This window comes from Alligator sinensis, unplaced genomic scaffold (assembly GCF_000455745.1).
Source record: "Alligator sinensis unplaced genomic scaffold, ASM45574v1 scaffold114_1, whole genome shotgun sequence".
NCBI lineage: Eukaryota > Metazoa > Chordata > Crocodylia > Alligatoridae > Alligator > Alligator sinensis.
Window position 1 is genome coordinate 337,672 of NW_005842525.1, and position 15,320 is coordinate 352,991.

The 15,320-nt window shown below is 37.4% G+C and overlaps 1 protein-coding gene across 3 annotated transcripts in view; it reads left to right on the top strand.

Annotated features, from left to right (window-relative positions):
• MINDY3 (MINDY lysine 48 deubiquitinase 3) overlaps positions 1-15,320 on the top strand; it is a 71,188-nt gene that overhangs the window by 11,622 nt on the left and 44,246 nt on the right. For 2 of the 3 annotated variants that reach the window (XM_025213368.1, XM_025213369.1), the window contains 5 exons: positions 8,019-8,133; positions 9,818-9,891; positions 10,373-10,452; positions 12,951-13,021; positions 14,481-14,561. In XM_025213368.1, the coding sequence (XP_025069153.1) occupies positions 8,077-8,133; positions 9,818-9,891; positions 10,373-10,452; positions 12,951-13,021; positions 14,481-14,561 (363 nt within the window). In that variant the 5' untranslated portion in view covers positions 8,019-8,076. Of the gene's footprint in view, positions 1-5,682; positions 5,735-8,018; positions 8,134-9,817; positions 9,892-10,372; positions 10,453-12,950; positions 13,022-14,480; positions 14,562-15,320 lie in introns of all 3 variants that reach the window. The other variant, XM_025213367.1, reaches the window with a different exon arrangement.

Here is a 15,320-nt window from a genome sequence, read left to right on the forward strand (position 1 = left end):
CACCTACCCCTGCTGACTCCCTCACTTCAGGGGGCGTTGATCTGCATGCCACGCCCCTTCCCTCCCCCTCCCCTTCTACCACACCAGACTTACCACCTGATGGCAGCTATATCGGATCAGTATCAGCCGATATGCCTCCTTAAATATCAGCTATTGGCCCCCAAAACCTCTATCAGTGCATCCCTAGTGTGTCTATACCGTTTCAGCACTAGTCTTGGGATCCCCGCAGAGAAGTAAGCCATATGTATTTGCTTCTGCTTTCCATGCTGAAACAGAGACTAGATGTCACCATTAGATTGTTAGCTGTGCATGGTACTACTTTCAGTACACCTAAGGTTAAGATCATGACAGCATCCCTGGGCGCTTTCCAGAAGGTGACCACGTGGCATTTTTATGTCTTGCTGCGTATGTAGGGAGGATGTCACTAGTCAGGACTTGTTTCTTGACAGCAATGTCAGGATAGGTGCAGAGACGGCATAGACATGCCCTTGGATTCCTCAGGTAGTGAAACAAAGGCTCTTCTTTTTCTTTTAGTTAACTAGCTGAAGCTTGTAAAACATTTGTGATTAAATTTTTATTGAAAAAGTATTTCTTTAAATAGAGGATTTTTAGTTATCCTTTGCCTGAGTACTTTAATAGAATCAAACTTCTCACCCTCAAAAAGGCAATATAAAGCTGTAACGTGTAAACACAGGCTTAGGAATATAAATACATAGTTTGTCAAAAGTCTGATCTTATGACTTGTTTATAGTCATAGAATAAGAGGGCCCTTGTTCACGTGAGGAAATGGCCCCTTTTAGTGGTTTAATTGCCCTGTTTAATGATTACATTGCATAAGTCTACATGCTTGGCGGTGTATTTCGATTTAAATGACTTTTTTATGTAGCTAATTAAAATGTATCCCATGTATTTTAGTTTGCTACATAACAAATTACAGTGATATTCCTCACATGTACAAGGGCCCTATCTGGAGAAGGTGGCAGGGACAGGGCACTGGAAGCCCAAGCTTCCCCGAGCATGCCTGGGCTTTCAGTGCACTATTGGATCCGGCGGGGTGCTGCTTGTGAGCTAGGGCTGCACTCGCACAGCTATCACCCCACCTGGGCGGCCCCAGGGTTCACTGCTGCCACAGAAGCAGGCACCACCCCCTCCCTTCCACCCTGCAGCTTGGGCTGTGACCCTGCATCAGTTTGCGCAGGCAGGCTCCACCGTGGGAAAAATAAAAAAGCAGTTGGGGCCTGATCTTGTTTCCTCTCCCAGAGTCTGCCTGCGTTTCCTGCAACCGGAGAGTGAGTTGCTGGTGGTTCGCACATCCCCTGAGCTGTGGGGGCTCCCGGGGCTTCCCTCTGCAGTGGTGATACTCCCCAGGCAGCACCCACCTGCTGGCACCCTGCCCAGGCAGTCCCAGGAGATGGTGTCACCACTTGCCCCCCAGCTGCAGCAGAGGTGGGCAGGCTCCAGGAAAAGAAAAAGGATCAGTCCCCTTACCGCTTTTATTTTTCCCCTTTGACAGAGCCTGCCTACTCTGCAGCAGTGGGCTCTGGTGCTTCATTCTAGCTCTGACTTGCCTGCATATCTGTTTGAAATGCCTTAGGATCTATAATAATAACATGCTTATTCTGTCTGTTTGGAGATCTCCAGTTGTTTCAGTAAGCATTGTGATTGTCTGCCAAGACAACCAATCAGAGTGCTGTGGACAGACAGAATAAGCCTATTATTATTATAGATTGTTAATTCTTTCTTTGCAAGATTGTGCCTAAAGAACAGTAATTTCTGAAAGTCCCACTTTTCATACAGCTTCCTGGTTTTCAAACATTACATTCATGCCATGAAGTTCCTCTTGTGAGATTCATAGATTATAAGGCCGGAAGGGACCTCGGAAGATCATTGGGTCCAGCCCCCTGCACCAAGCAGGAAAGACAACTGGGGGTCAGGTGTCCCCAGCAAGATGACTGTCTAGTCAGAGAGTCGGGCGAGTTTTGGTTGCTGTCAGGCTTTACCAAACGCTGCCTCACTTGTTAGAATTAACCCCATCCTAAGTAGTTTACTGTATGTACAAAGTGGACTGGATTATTGCAAAAAATATTTTCCTTTTTATGGGCAGGTGTCTTGCTATTGGCAACCCTGCCATTTAATGAGTTAATCCATTACATTTTGTGCTGCTGCACGATTCTGGGTGTTTTGGTTGACCTTGTCCTCCATAAAATATAAGGTGCTTAGGAAGAAAATGAAATTTTATGATGAGAAGCACCTGTCTCTTGATTTTTTTTCTCTTTTTTTAACTTTCTGCTGTATATGTCAAATGTCATATTATGCAGGGACTATGGAATTTGAACACTTTCCTTTTTGGCTGGTGCATTATTTCACTCAATCAGTTTTGTTTTTTTTTAACCTTCTCACTTCTTCCTTTCATCTGAGTTATGGGGGACTTCAGATTCTTCCTGGTTTGGCCAGGATCTAAGAGAGGGTATATAGGGGTTGATGGCAGTGCAGAGTTCTACCATTGCAAAGGTTAATACCTAAACTGTAACTATTTCTTGGTTCTGCTGCCATGCCAAATAAAAAAATTAAAGGTTGCCAATGTTCTTGATGTTGCAGATTTTACAAATAGTAGTCAGGTTGGCAGGGTGATGTTTTTAAGAAATCTAAAAGGTAGGGCTATTTGGCAGGTTGATGTTTTTAAGAAATCTAAAAGGTAGGGCTGTCAGTTAATCGCAGTTAACTTATGCAATTAATGCAAAAGCAAATTAATGTGTTAACTTTTTTAATCACACACATTGTTATGACCAGCAGAGTGGAACAGCCAGAAGCTGTGCGCACAGCCCTGACTCCAGCCTGCCCCACACCTGCTTCAGACTCACCTGCCCATGCTGAGCAGTGGCAGCAGCTGGGTAGAAGCTGCTGCTCGGCACAGGGGAAAGCGGCTCTTCACCACTACCGGGCCCTTCTTGCTGCAGCTGATCAGAGCCTGCGCCTGTGCTGTGCTGCAGCTCTTCTCTGCTGCTGTTACTGCCACCTCCAGGCCACCTAGCAGGGTTGTGGTGGCAGTGCAGAGGAGCCACAGGGCAACCCAGGCACAGGCTCCAGGTGGCTGCTGCAGTGAGGGGAAGGGACTGCTTTTCATCTGTGCTGAGCAGCAACTTCTGCATGGCTGCTGCCACTGCTCATCGTGGGCAAGTGAGTCTGCAGCAGGCGCGGGTGGGGTCAGGGCTGCAGCTGTGTGCTGTTGGTGGTGGCAGGGAGGAGTTGCAAGGCACACCAGCTGTTGCGGGGGGGGGGGTTATGATTAGAGTTTAATTGTGCGATTAAAATTGCCATTAATTGCAACTTTTAATCTCGCAATTAATTGCAATCGATTTTTTTTTAATTAGTTCTACTAAAAAGTGAAATATAATTGTTGTATACATTTCAGTATCTAGTGTACTATTAAAACTTTCAAATATAACTCTTGATATGGCAGTATAGAAAATATTTAATGTAGATTTTCTTTGCTCACCCGTTTTTATACTGATCTCATTTCATCCATTCTCTTCTGTTTTTTGTCTTCAATAAATATTCTCTCCCCCCTTTTTTTTTTTTTTTTTTAGGGCTATCTCTTTTTTTTTTTTCTTCCCCCTTCCCCAGTCTTTTGTGTGACTGTTCCCTGTTCTGCTATTTCACTCTGTTCAGTAGTAACAAAGTGAAATTGGCTACCGTAGCACCCCATGAATATCAGAAGAATTTGTGCTTGCGTGCACGCACACATGCACTGAATGCAATTACATTTGTTTCATCTGCTTTTGTGATGTACACTCATGACTTGTTGGCCATGCACTTTATTGTAATAATAAAAGCTCTCAGGTTCAAAGGTTGCTTTATATATTTATTCCCTCTACCATTTTCCTTTTTATTCATGGATATCTAAATATTCTTTTAAACCAATGTAGCAGTTCTAACCACTTCTTTAAAGTTACATTAGTTCCCATTTGGGTCTCCTGTTTGTTCTTCTTTTAAAATACTTTGCACAGGTGTTTTCCAAACACGTTTTCTTTCCCAAGTGAGTATAAGCTTTTCAGCCATTCATCGAGGAAGATTAGATGGTGTTTTCCCATTTTCAAAATAATATTCTCTCTTCAGCTGTTTTATTGAGTTGATTCAAGTAGCTTAACTTAAAACACCAAGAGTAACGTTTCTATTAGCTCGTTCTTTGGGTAGAGCAAAAGATTTGTGACATCTTACATCCAGTAGTTCAGAACTTTCTTATCTGAAAATTCCATAGGACTGTATTTAACAAAGCTCCATAAATTGAGGCTCCTTGGTCAGTCCAAGAATGATTTTCAGGTTCCAACAGCAAAAGTCTTGGCCATACTTCTAGTATCTTCTACTGTAGTTCAAATATTTAGTTCCTTATTTTTCCAAATTGTGTGTATACATATGTCTATACATACTGATGGATGGAAGGATAAACGTACATGCATACGTGTATATTAAGACTTGTCATAAGTAAGGAATTGTAATAGCTAAGTTCTTAAACACTGCCTTAAATACATAAGTGGCAGTGCTGAGCAGAGAACTTCCTCACCCTAAATCTCCTGTATTTCTTAATCTTACGTAAATTGCAAGAGTCACTTCATTATAGGGAGTAACAGTGTGTTTTGGAGGTAGGCAAAATAAGCTGACCTTTCACAATACAACCCTAGTGTACAATTAATTATTCTACTGAAATTTTGAGGAAAATTTTGCAATTCAGATCTCCATCCTGAATCAGTAGCATTACTTATATATGTGACTGATATAGGCCTTGACCATCTATTTAAGTAGATGGAAAAAGTATCTCTGATTTCAGTGGTCATAGGATCAGAGGGATATTGCAGAAGAATATGCCTTAACCTTAAGTGATGGCATCTGTTTAGTCTGTTATATAGGAAGAATGAGATAAAGTAAGCATGTAAAATATCTAAGGTGTCAAATACTTAAGTCCTTGGCACTTGTATTTTTTTAAGTTAGAAGTACATTTTATCTCTCCCTTCCAAAAACACATGCGAGGGAACAAAAATATAAAGTCTGCATTGAACCTGGGAAGATACTATGTGCTGTATTTTTTTTCTAGCTCTAGATATAACAAGGGTGGCTAAGCAGACTTAAATTAAGAGTTATGAAAAGTTTGTTTAAGGAAGAGAAAAGGATGTCTGGAACTTTTCTAGCTAAGAGTTTTTGCAATGAAAAAAGGAAAAAAAGAAAGAAAAATACAGCTTTCGTACATTGCCGCTGGTCTCTAAAATGATTCAAATAATCATGCTTGCTTTTCTCTAAAAATAGTACTTCTAGTTGACTCGCAAAATTGTTTCTGGTATGCTTATGCTCATGGAGTTTGAAACAATCAACTTACACAAATTTAACAATTTACTTTTTTTTCCAAATATTTTAAAGGCTGCAAACTCCAATGGCTCTGTACTCTTAAAAAGATACTGTCATTTAATCTAAATATTGGTGTATTCCTTGATTTGTATGCTGAAGACCCTTATTGTTGCCTTGAAGTAGATTGTACCAGTCACTTACAAAATTGAAACCAAAATTTAGATTTCAAAAAGAGGGGAAATAAAATTTAAACATAATTGAAGCTTGAAAGTATACTAGCTTGCTGTGTGTATCTTGTGTCATTTTTTGCCATGTGTAGTGCTGAAAAGTGTCTCTTGTGTATAGCTGCCTTGGCTGTCGAAGAGCTTGGCTTTGAGCGATTTCATGCATTAATTCAGTAAGTAACATGTTGGAACATTTAAAATACACTAATTGTCACACTAATATTCAAAATCTCCATGTTGAATGGCAAGGGTTTCTTTATATATCATATACAAATGGGGTCAAACTGAATTTAATACTGTTTGAACAATCTTCATCTGTGCACTGTATTTTTTTACCTTTCAAAGGGAAACAGTACTTTTTCTCCCCCCCCCCCTTTTTTTTTTCACTAGGACCAAAACATTACAGATTTCTTGTCTAAAATATTTGACTCTTGCATTTTGCCCTTGACTATGTTAAGTTCTTTCACAGGTAGATTTCATAGACATTAGGGCTGGAAGGGATGATCTTGCAAAGTCCCTTCCAGCCCTAATGTCTGTGAAATCTACCTGTGAAAGAACTTAGTGTAGTCAAGGGCAAAATGCAAGATTCAGATATTTTAGACATAGTAGTTAGAAGGCTTTGAGTAAAAGAAACTAAACTTCTAAATTTGACTTGATAAACTCTTTAAAAATTATTCTGGCTGAAATGCTTGTTTGATATGTAATTCCAGAAGCAGTTTGCAGCACAGGCTATCTATCTGTCTGTAACATAGGGCAGAAGTATTTTGAGAAATACTTCACCTTAACAGATATCCCTGATACTCTCTGTTTTAGCTTTAGCACTATTCTTTCTTCTTTTTGTATAAGTCCTTCATAAGAAGATTACATGCCATTAGATTTGTCTTGGAGAATGATCATAATTTTGTTTTCAAAATGCATAGTTTATATTTTATTTTTGAAAGAGAGTATAAGGAGCAAACTGAGAACACTGTTAGAAGTTCAAGAATATTTTTGCTAAAATGCAAATTTCTGATTAAAACTCAAATGACCTTTAGCTTCTCACCCTCACTACAGGGATAATTAAGAAAATGGTCTCGGTCCATAATTTTTTAAAGCCATTTACATGATGGAGGAAGAAATTATGAGAAGCTCTGACTTCTGTTGCCTAACTCTGCTACCAGCTCTTGTCCCTTCCCTGGTCCTGCACTATGTCCTCTGATATTTATCCTCCTCAGCTTCATGCAGCCCACTTCACTGGGAATATGTACCTTTTCTATGCCTTTTGAACCGAGCAGAGGGGCAGGGTAGGTTTCTGAATTTTTTGTCTCCTGTGCTTCTTTTCTGAGATCACAAGGTATGCTTTGTCCTTAATAACCTGGGTAAACTTTTCCTCATGCAAAAATAAATTTGTACTATAACTATACAAAGTTCTTCAGAAAAAGATTGTGTTAAAAAAAAAAAGAAAAGATATGTGGAACATAAAGAAATAGCTTGCTTAATATGCCTAGATGTATACTTGCTGTACACTAAACGAGTAAGTACTCAAAGCTCCAATTACAGAAAATAAGATCAGTGCTTGCATATTCCACAACAGCAATCTGGCCCTGACTGCATGCTGTCCCAAAACAAAACAAGCAGCTCACTGAGCTGCATTCAAAGAGAGCCCTTCCTCTCTCCCTCCTCACCCCTGTTTTTCACTTAAGGTCTAGCTGCCTGTTCAAGTATACTAATCATTATCGAGGGTAGTTACCTTATTATTCACACCAGTTTTCTCCCTATTTTTTACTTATAAATGCTGTTGCACATATTGCTTTCTCTTAAGGCTTTGTGCAGCCAACATCTATGATGATCATATTCTCAATGTGATTTTAATAGCCGCCTTTTTAAAGGCTTCAGTAATGATTTGTCTGAGGCTGCATTTCAAAGACTAGTCTGCCATTGAATAAAGTGGCTTCTGATGGGGCCTTCTTTATCATTTATTGAGGAAAGTAATTTCATAGGTCAATGAACATTTTTCTAAAAGTAAAACCTATCCCCCTCACTTAAACTGAATGCTAGTCAAGCTAACATGTAATAACAAATACCACTCTGCAGGTAGACCTACTCAGTTCATTGCAACTTAAAAGATGGTTTATAACTATTAATCTTGTCATTTAGTACTAATTCACAATTGTATACTATCTGCAAAAGATAGACTATACAATCTAAAGTCATACTTGCATATCGATAGAAAAATATTGTGTGAATTGTTACAAGTGTCTCTAAAATCATCTGTTCTCTCTGGTAAATAGGTAAATACAAATGGTTTGTGATATGTATGTTAAGTGCAGAAATTACTACATTTTCATCTTTACAGTAATGGCAACTTTACTCTCCTTTATTTACATAATTTCGTATTTAGTCCAAACATTGTTTTTGTTTCTGTTGACACTATTCTAATGCTTCATCTAAATTAATTCTCCCATTTTCTGTTTTTAGCAAGCAAGCGTTCAGAAGCTTTCCAGAACTCAAGGATGCAGTTTGGGATCAGTATTCAATGTGGACAAACAGATTTGGAGTATTGCTGTTTCTGTATTCTGTGATATTGACCAAGGTTTGTTTTTAAAAAAGAAAATATTTGATTGTTTCCTTTTTCTTTGCTTGAAGGTGAGCAGCAAACTCAGAGTTAGTTCTAAATTTATGGTTAGAATGGCCAAATTATTCATGCTGTGAGGGGGCATCCAGCACAAAAACTTGTAAATATAAATTTAGAATTAAATTTATGTTCTGGATGTTGTCTGGTATTTTGTAGTGGTGTAGAAAAGGGGTGGACAGTATTCTTCCATTTAAAACAATTTATCTGTGTTTGGTGTCTTCTAACTCTGTCTGATTAAGATCACATTCAGCCTAGAAATCAGAAACTTGGGTTTCATTTTTGAGGGTTTTTTTTTTTTTTTTACCTGGTAAGTGAAATCGATGGAAAAAAGAAAATTGCTCAGAAGATCTTCTTGCAGAGCACCTGCTAATTGCTTATTTTATTAGAGTTGTAGTTGTCTGTTACCATCCCTATGAAATGGCCCATGGGGCTTTCAGTATCCCAGTAGCTTCAGTGTGTATGTTGATCTTCATCAGTTCTCAGCATGTGATCCCTCTTAGGTAGGTCTGCACTATGTCCCTAGTGCTCTCAGGGATGGATATTCTTAAACATGTCCTCCAGACGCTAAACCCAGAAGTGTGCCTCTAGAACATTTTCAGGTTCAACATGTGCAGGGTGGGAGGTTCCCTCCACAGAAACTGTAGATGTGTAGATCAGTGATTCTTAATCAGAGTGATTCAGCACCTTGCAGTGCCTTGAGGTACTTTCAGATATGCTTCAGGGTGCTACACAATGTTGGCATTGTTAGGTGTGCAAACCTGATTCACAAGATAAATCTTCCAAATAGGAATTCATAGTGTTAAAAACATTCTGACCTGCTCTGGCTTGAGTTCTTTGAACAGAAAATTGTTCTATTATTTCTTTAATCAAAAAAAAAAAAGTGATAGCTAAGTTAGCATTTTTTGAGAGGTGCCTTTTACATGATGGAGGCTGAGAACCATTGGTGTAAATAGACCCTTTGTGTCCATTATTTCTGTCTTCTGCTCCATCTGGTGTCTTTGGGATTGCATGGATGTTGCCGAGGCAAGAACGGGCCTTGTAACTGGTTGTAACACTGATGCTGCACAGACAGGAATAGCATCTTTTTTGCTGTCCCACAAATGCATGTTCTGCAGTGCTAAACAAACAAAAGTAAAACTTTTATAAAGTAATTGGAATAAAGTAAAAGCAGACCTGTTTATATGTTTTCTAGTTTTAGTTTTTCAGTTGCTTGTGTGCTCTTATATAATCAAAATGAGATCCATTGGTTGCCATTCCCTTTCCTTCCTTACTTAACAGACCCTTCCATCTTACTATTTTGCATCCTTCTACCAGAGGAAGGTTTGAAAACTGATCTTCATTTTAGGACCAGTACACGCTAATTTTTTTTGTGGCAGGATTATACATTATTGACACGTGTTGCCTTGCAGGTTTGTAATGTTTACTATCCCAAGGATGAAGGACATAGTTCATGTCACAGCTTCAGATCTCTGTATGGTAAAGGCATTACATTGCAGCCAGACAGTAGAGGAAGTCCCTGTTATGTCTTGTCTGATTGTTACTTTATATTATATCTCCTAGTTTTAAATGTGTGTTCTTTCTTTAACGGGGGGAAAAAAAACATTTTATAAATATTCCAGTGAGTAGTTTCTACTTTGTCTAGGGTATTGAAAACATAAAAAACGAAATTGAAGACTCAACAGAACCATTAATAGATCCTGTTTATGGCCATGGAAGGTAAGTTGGTAATAATGATTTTATGCTTGCTGCCACTTAAACTTTTACCAGAATAATTCATTAATAATGTTCTTTGCTGTACAGTAATAGACTAATAATATAAAGTTGGCCAGTTTGCAAAGGATGAAGAGAATTCAGTTGTCATTTTACAGTAAATAAAAGCAACTTAATTGTAATATAATTTTTGTCTGAGTTCTTGGTAGCTCAACTGTGCAGCCTTTTGGTTTTAAGAAAATATCTTCTTAATACTGAACAAAAGCATACAAACTTTTATGAGAGAAGTTAGCAGTACTGCATTTAAATGTGCTGGTAGATAAATGTAGATTATCTCGGCAATAACGAAAATAAGCAATGAAAAAATAGTGTAGTAAATACTTAGTAAGATGTGAGTAATTTTTCTTTATTTTGTTAAAGAGTAAGTAAATTGTCAGAATTTTATTGCATGTTAAGTTTTCATAGGGTCTTTATTTCCATTACATAGCCAAAGCTTAATTAATCTCTTGCTGACGGGACATGCTGTCTCTAATGTGTGGGATGGAGATAGAGAGTGCTCAGGAATGAGTAAGTAAATTCTAGTTTATATTTTAACCTAATTGTATGTGGTATAGCAGTTGTATGCTAGAAACTTGTATTGGTACACGTGTTATCTAGTTCTGTAGATGAGAAGCTACTATACTGTCCTTTAGTTCAGTGTGTTCATCAAATAAAAATAATACCTAAATATAAACCGAAACATAAACCTCAGAGAGTTTTGTGAGGATTAGACAGCTAATATTGATACAGAACTTAGTGTAACTTAAAAAAATTATTTCAGTTATGTATGTGGGGGATAGTAAATGGAGTTCTGGCCCCAGACTATCCAAATTGGGTGGGGTGGGTTGTTTCTTAAAATTGTACAGAGGGCATATTTTGATCAGTTACATCAGACTCTAAAGTTCCCCTGTTTTCAGTAATGAAACTGAAGTTGCTGCATTGACAACACCACTGCTTTTTCTTTTCCACTCTTTCTGGCTGTTTTTGTTGTCTTACTCCTCTTTTGGTCTCCTTTGGCTACCTCCCTGTCTCTTGCTTTTTTATCATCTTTTCAATTCCTTTAAGTATTTCAAACCCTAAAGCAATTTTATTCAGACCCACTTATTAGTAAAGGTGTATTTGAAACTTCAGTATTTATAAAATTGAACAAATATATGTATGATACTAATTCCTGATAAAGTTATGACTTGTCAATGTGTTGCCTTTTAATTTCAGTTAGGATAGGTTTTCCCTGGTGTATCATAACAATAGAAATTCATATTTTAAGCAAACTTGTATTTTTGCTTAGTTATTAAAAAGGTATTGGATTATAATATCTAGGGATTCAAAACTTTTGCAGGTAGTGTAAAATACTCTAACTCATGAAATTACAGAAGTGCAAGTGCTAGGTAACTCTTTTCCTACAAATTTCTAGTCAATATAATTTATTCAGAAAATTATCTCTGAATGTGTTTCACTCTGACCACATACACTTTTTCCTTTACATGGTCTTGGTCTTCTCTCTTATTCCCACAGCTCTCCATAGTTGGAACATGTTTTTCTATTCGTGGTACCCAGTTTATTTTGAGTCCTGTCTTTGAAACTCATCTTTATTTTCTTCATGAAGCATTTTGGTGGACTGTACCAGATCTTACTGGTTTCATTTTTATTGGGTCATGTGCATCAGTCTGGAAGGTGGCAGTTTCACCTGAAAGAAGCAGCAATATATTATATACAATGCTGTACCATGTTAAGTACAATACTGTGAGAACTTCTGCATTATGTCTTATTGACACTAGGTGACAGCATTCTAATGTTAGGTGAACTGCTTCAACTTAAGCTTCTTTGGGTAAAAGTGATATCTTTTATTAGACCAACTAAATAGTTGGAAAAATTATTTGAAGTTCTGCAGAAGCAAGAGCAGGCCTAGAAAATTGGTACTTTTTTGCAGTCTATGATTTTTTTCTTCTTTAGAAGAGTAGCTTTTGTCTGATACCCACGCAGTACTTGCAAAAGTTTTGTTAGCAAAATGGCAGTATTTTAGTGGTCCATGAAGTATATGAAAAGCAAGGGTTTTTTGGTGATATCTTTTGTTGGACCAGCTGTATAGTTAGGAGAGAACTTAGACAAGCATTTAGGTCTGGGAATAAAGATTATTGACTTCTCTGGCAAGAAGCCAGAGCCACCCACCATAATCTGCTATGCTGGGCAGGGGGAGTGGAATTTCTCCAGAGATGACTGTTCTTTTTACATGTCACAAAAAAGTAGGCAGTTCTGTCACCCTTGCCAGATCTTTTTCTCAGTGGTTATTTGAACATTCATTATATAACAGCAGTTTCTCTGTGCTGCTGTGTACCTGGAAGGGAGAAAACTTCTACCTGAAGTGCCATTCCCCTAAGTACTAATAGAGAAGCCAGATATTCCGTACTATATCTTAGCTGCTTTAAATATCACTTGTATCTGGCTTGTTCAGTATTCTCTTAAGAATTCTGAAATCTGTGGATTCCTGTATTGCTCTTTATACAGCCTTTATGTAGCAATGTGACAATAAGAGTTCAATTTCGTGTCTAAACCTACTGAAGTCCCTGTTTCAGTTCTGTCTGGATTATGTATCATATATTCAAAACAGTTTTCATTGTTACTATGGATGCTTAAGAAAACAACTTAGTCAATAAATAGACCTTAATCAGTGAAATAATTGTGATATTTGATTGCTGGTGTCTGCTGTCCCTGGCATTGGAGAAGCTTCAAATTTTTACATCATTCAATCTAACAACTTTCTGAAACGAAGCTGTAACTAGCAGGCTTCTGTTAAAACTAAGTCAGTTCTATTCATTTTATAAAAGAAGTATTAAAGTCTGTAGCTAAATGACCTTACCTAAACCTTTTTTCTACTCTTTGTAAAAAAATTAGCATGGTTTTGTAGGCTTGAGTATCATTTTATATCATGTTATTTTGAAGGAATTTTTAGAAGAAAGTGAAAATGGCTGAAACCAGGCTTTTGTATTTTTTGTGTATTAAAATATTTGGGATTTGTTTTTAAACAGAACTTCTTGGCATACATAAACAGGCAACTGTAGGCTTTTTGACCGTAATGGAATCTCTGAGATATTGTAAGGTAAGCTGCCTTTTTTGTGTAATTTTAAAATGTTTTCTACTTCTGCAGCATTATGCTCTTCTGAAAATACCTTCAAGTGTTGAAGAGTATAATCTTGAGTAATATTATTTAGCAATAATACTTCTGGCTTCAAACTGAAACAGGATAAAGTTATGCAACAATGCCTCTCTAATGATGTTAAATAAATCTTTATGAGTAAACTTTGAAAGGAATTGTTATATAGGGATGCTATTCATTCACTGAAGAGTGACTATGGTTAGCTGGTGGCAATTTCACCTTGAACAAAATAATCAGTTGCGTGTAAAAGTCTGGCTTCTCTCAGAAATACTATCCGTTTCACAAAGTTTTGAATGCATCGAAGTAAAACCAGTTTGAGTAACTAATATCACCTTTTCTGGTCGCCCTCAGCGCTTTAAAAAAGAAAGAAAACACTGCAGGGGAAATTGATAAATGGTGGTATATTAACAATTTAATTTTTTATTAATCTTCACTTTTTTTTAGTTAAGATTAAATTCCAAGGAAACGGATGTTGTGTTTTACAACATTCTTTTTGCAATTCTGAGGTTGCTGCCACTGTTTCCTATATTAGAAACAAAAGCAAAATGCCACAGATATTTACTTGGTATTTTTGGTGCTTTTTAGTATCTCTTTGTTCCAGTTGCAATGCTTTTCGAGTGTCGTGTGTAGGTGTCCTGGCATGTTTAAAAATCGAAAACAAAAAAATTACAGATTCTTGTGGTAGAGAACCTTAGTTTCCTCAGTCCTGGGAGCTTCGTTTAGGAGACATTTGTAAATTTTTGCTATTTCAGTTGTAATACTTTGGAACCTTGACATTGATGTTCTTTAGTTATCTTTATGCATGCACACTACTGTTATGGTAACATTTCTGAAAGGGGTTGTTCACTTGTTTTTGTCTTCCTTGAGTCCTTTTGACTTGCCTAATGCTGTCAGCGTATTTTGTAATCCTTGCAAATACCTAAAAATGTCAGAACCTCAGTGTATCAATTATGCATGTCCCTTCATTTAAATGGATATGCAGCAGCAGACTGAGGTAGACATAAATGCACTTCATGTACTGCATTTGGTATAATGCCCTAGGCTCTGGGGTATTGAAGGGGTTTTCCTTTCCCAAGTGAGGTGATGGTGACATTCATTTTGGTTTGAAGAAAGACCAAGAACTATATTTGATGGGTCTGTTTTTTTATTTCTTTCCTCTTTATTTTGATTTATTTAAATATGGATTCTTTGTATTGTATACCTAGTCAAATCAATCAACCAAGTGGACTTCTACCTTTATTAAGGGTAGAAGCAGTGGTGCTCTTAACCCAGAATACCGGCAGCAGCTCTACTGTGGGTTAAAGAGCAAAATTACTTCATATTACTTTTAGGGAGGGTGGCACTTTCACTAAATATATAACTGTTTTTGTTGTGCTTTTACATTTTTTTTTTTTTCTCTAAGGTTGGCTCCTACTTGAAATCTCCAAAGTTCCCTATTTGGATACTTGGCAGTGAAACACACCTCACAGTCTTTTTTGCCAAGGTATGATAACTTTGGTTTCTGTTATTTGACTTTAGTTAGTTAAATTCCATATAAGTCCAGTGTTCAGATCTTGCTACAATGTAAGTTTCTGCCTTTAATATAAAATTTAAATCACTGAGCATTTTTAAACAAACCTTTCCATTTTTAAACACTCTTCCCTTAAAAACATGTTTGTTCAAAAAGTTTCATTAATGTAGTTGGATGTTTAGGAAATCTTTGTTTTCCTAAGCTGAAAGTATTGGATTTAAAAAGAATACAAACTTTTCAGCCACTGATTTTTGTAGTTTAGTATGCCATAGTTGTCATGTGTAAAATTTCAAATTGCTGCAGTTGTGGGAAAGATTGAAAACAGTGTATAGTGGCAGATTGCAACTCCATCTGTCTGACGGTGCTTTTTGCACATTTTAATGATTAGTTTCATAGTTTCATAGTTTCAGGGTCGGAAGGGACCTAATAGATCTTCTAGCCCAACCCCCCGCCAGGGCGGGAGAACAACCCAAAAAACAAAACAAAACAAAACAAAAACAAAAAAAACAAACAAAAACCCACTCACCCTAAAAACAAAAACGGGACTCAAATGAGTCCAGCCAGGTAAGTATCCAGCCTCTTTTTAAAGATCCCCAGGGTAGGGGCCAGCACCACCTCCCTTGGAAGTTGGTTCCAGCTCCTAGCCGCCCTAACTGTGAAGTAGTTTTTTCGGATGTCCAATCTGTACCTCCTCTCCATCAACTTGTGCCCATTACTCCTTGTTATGCCAGC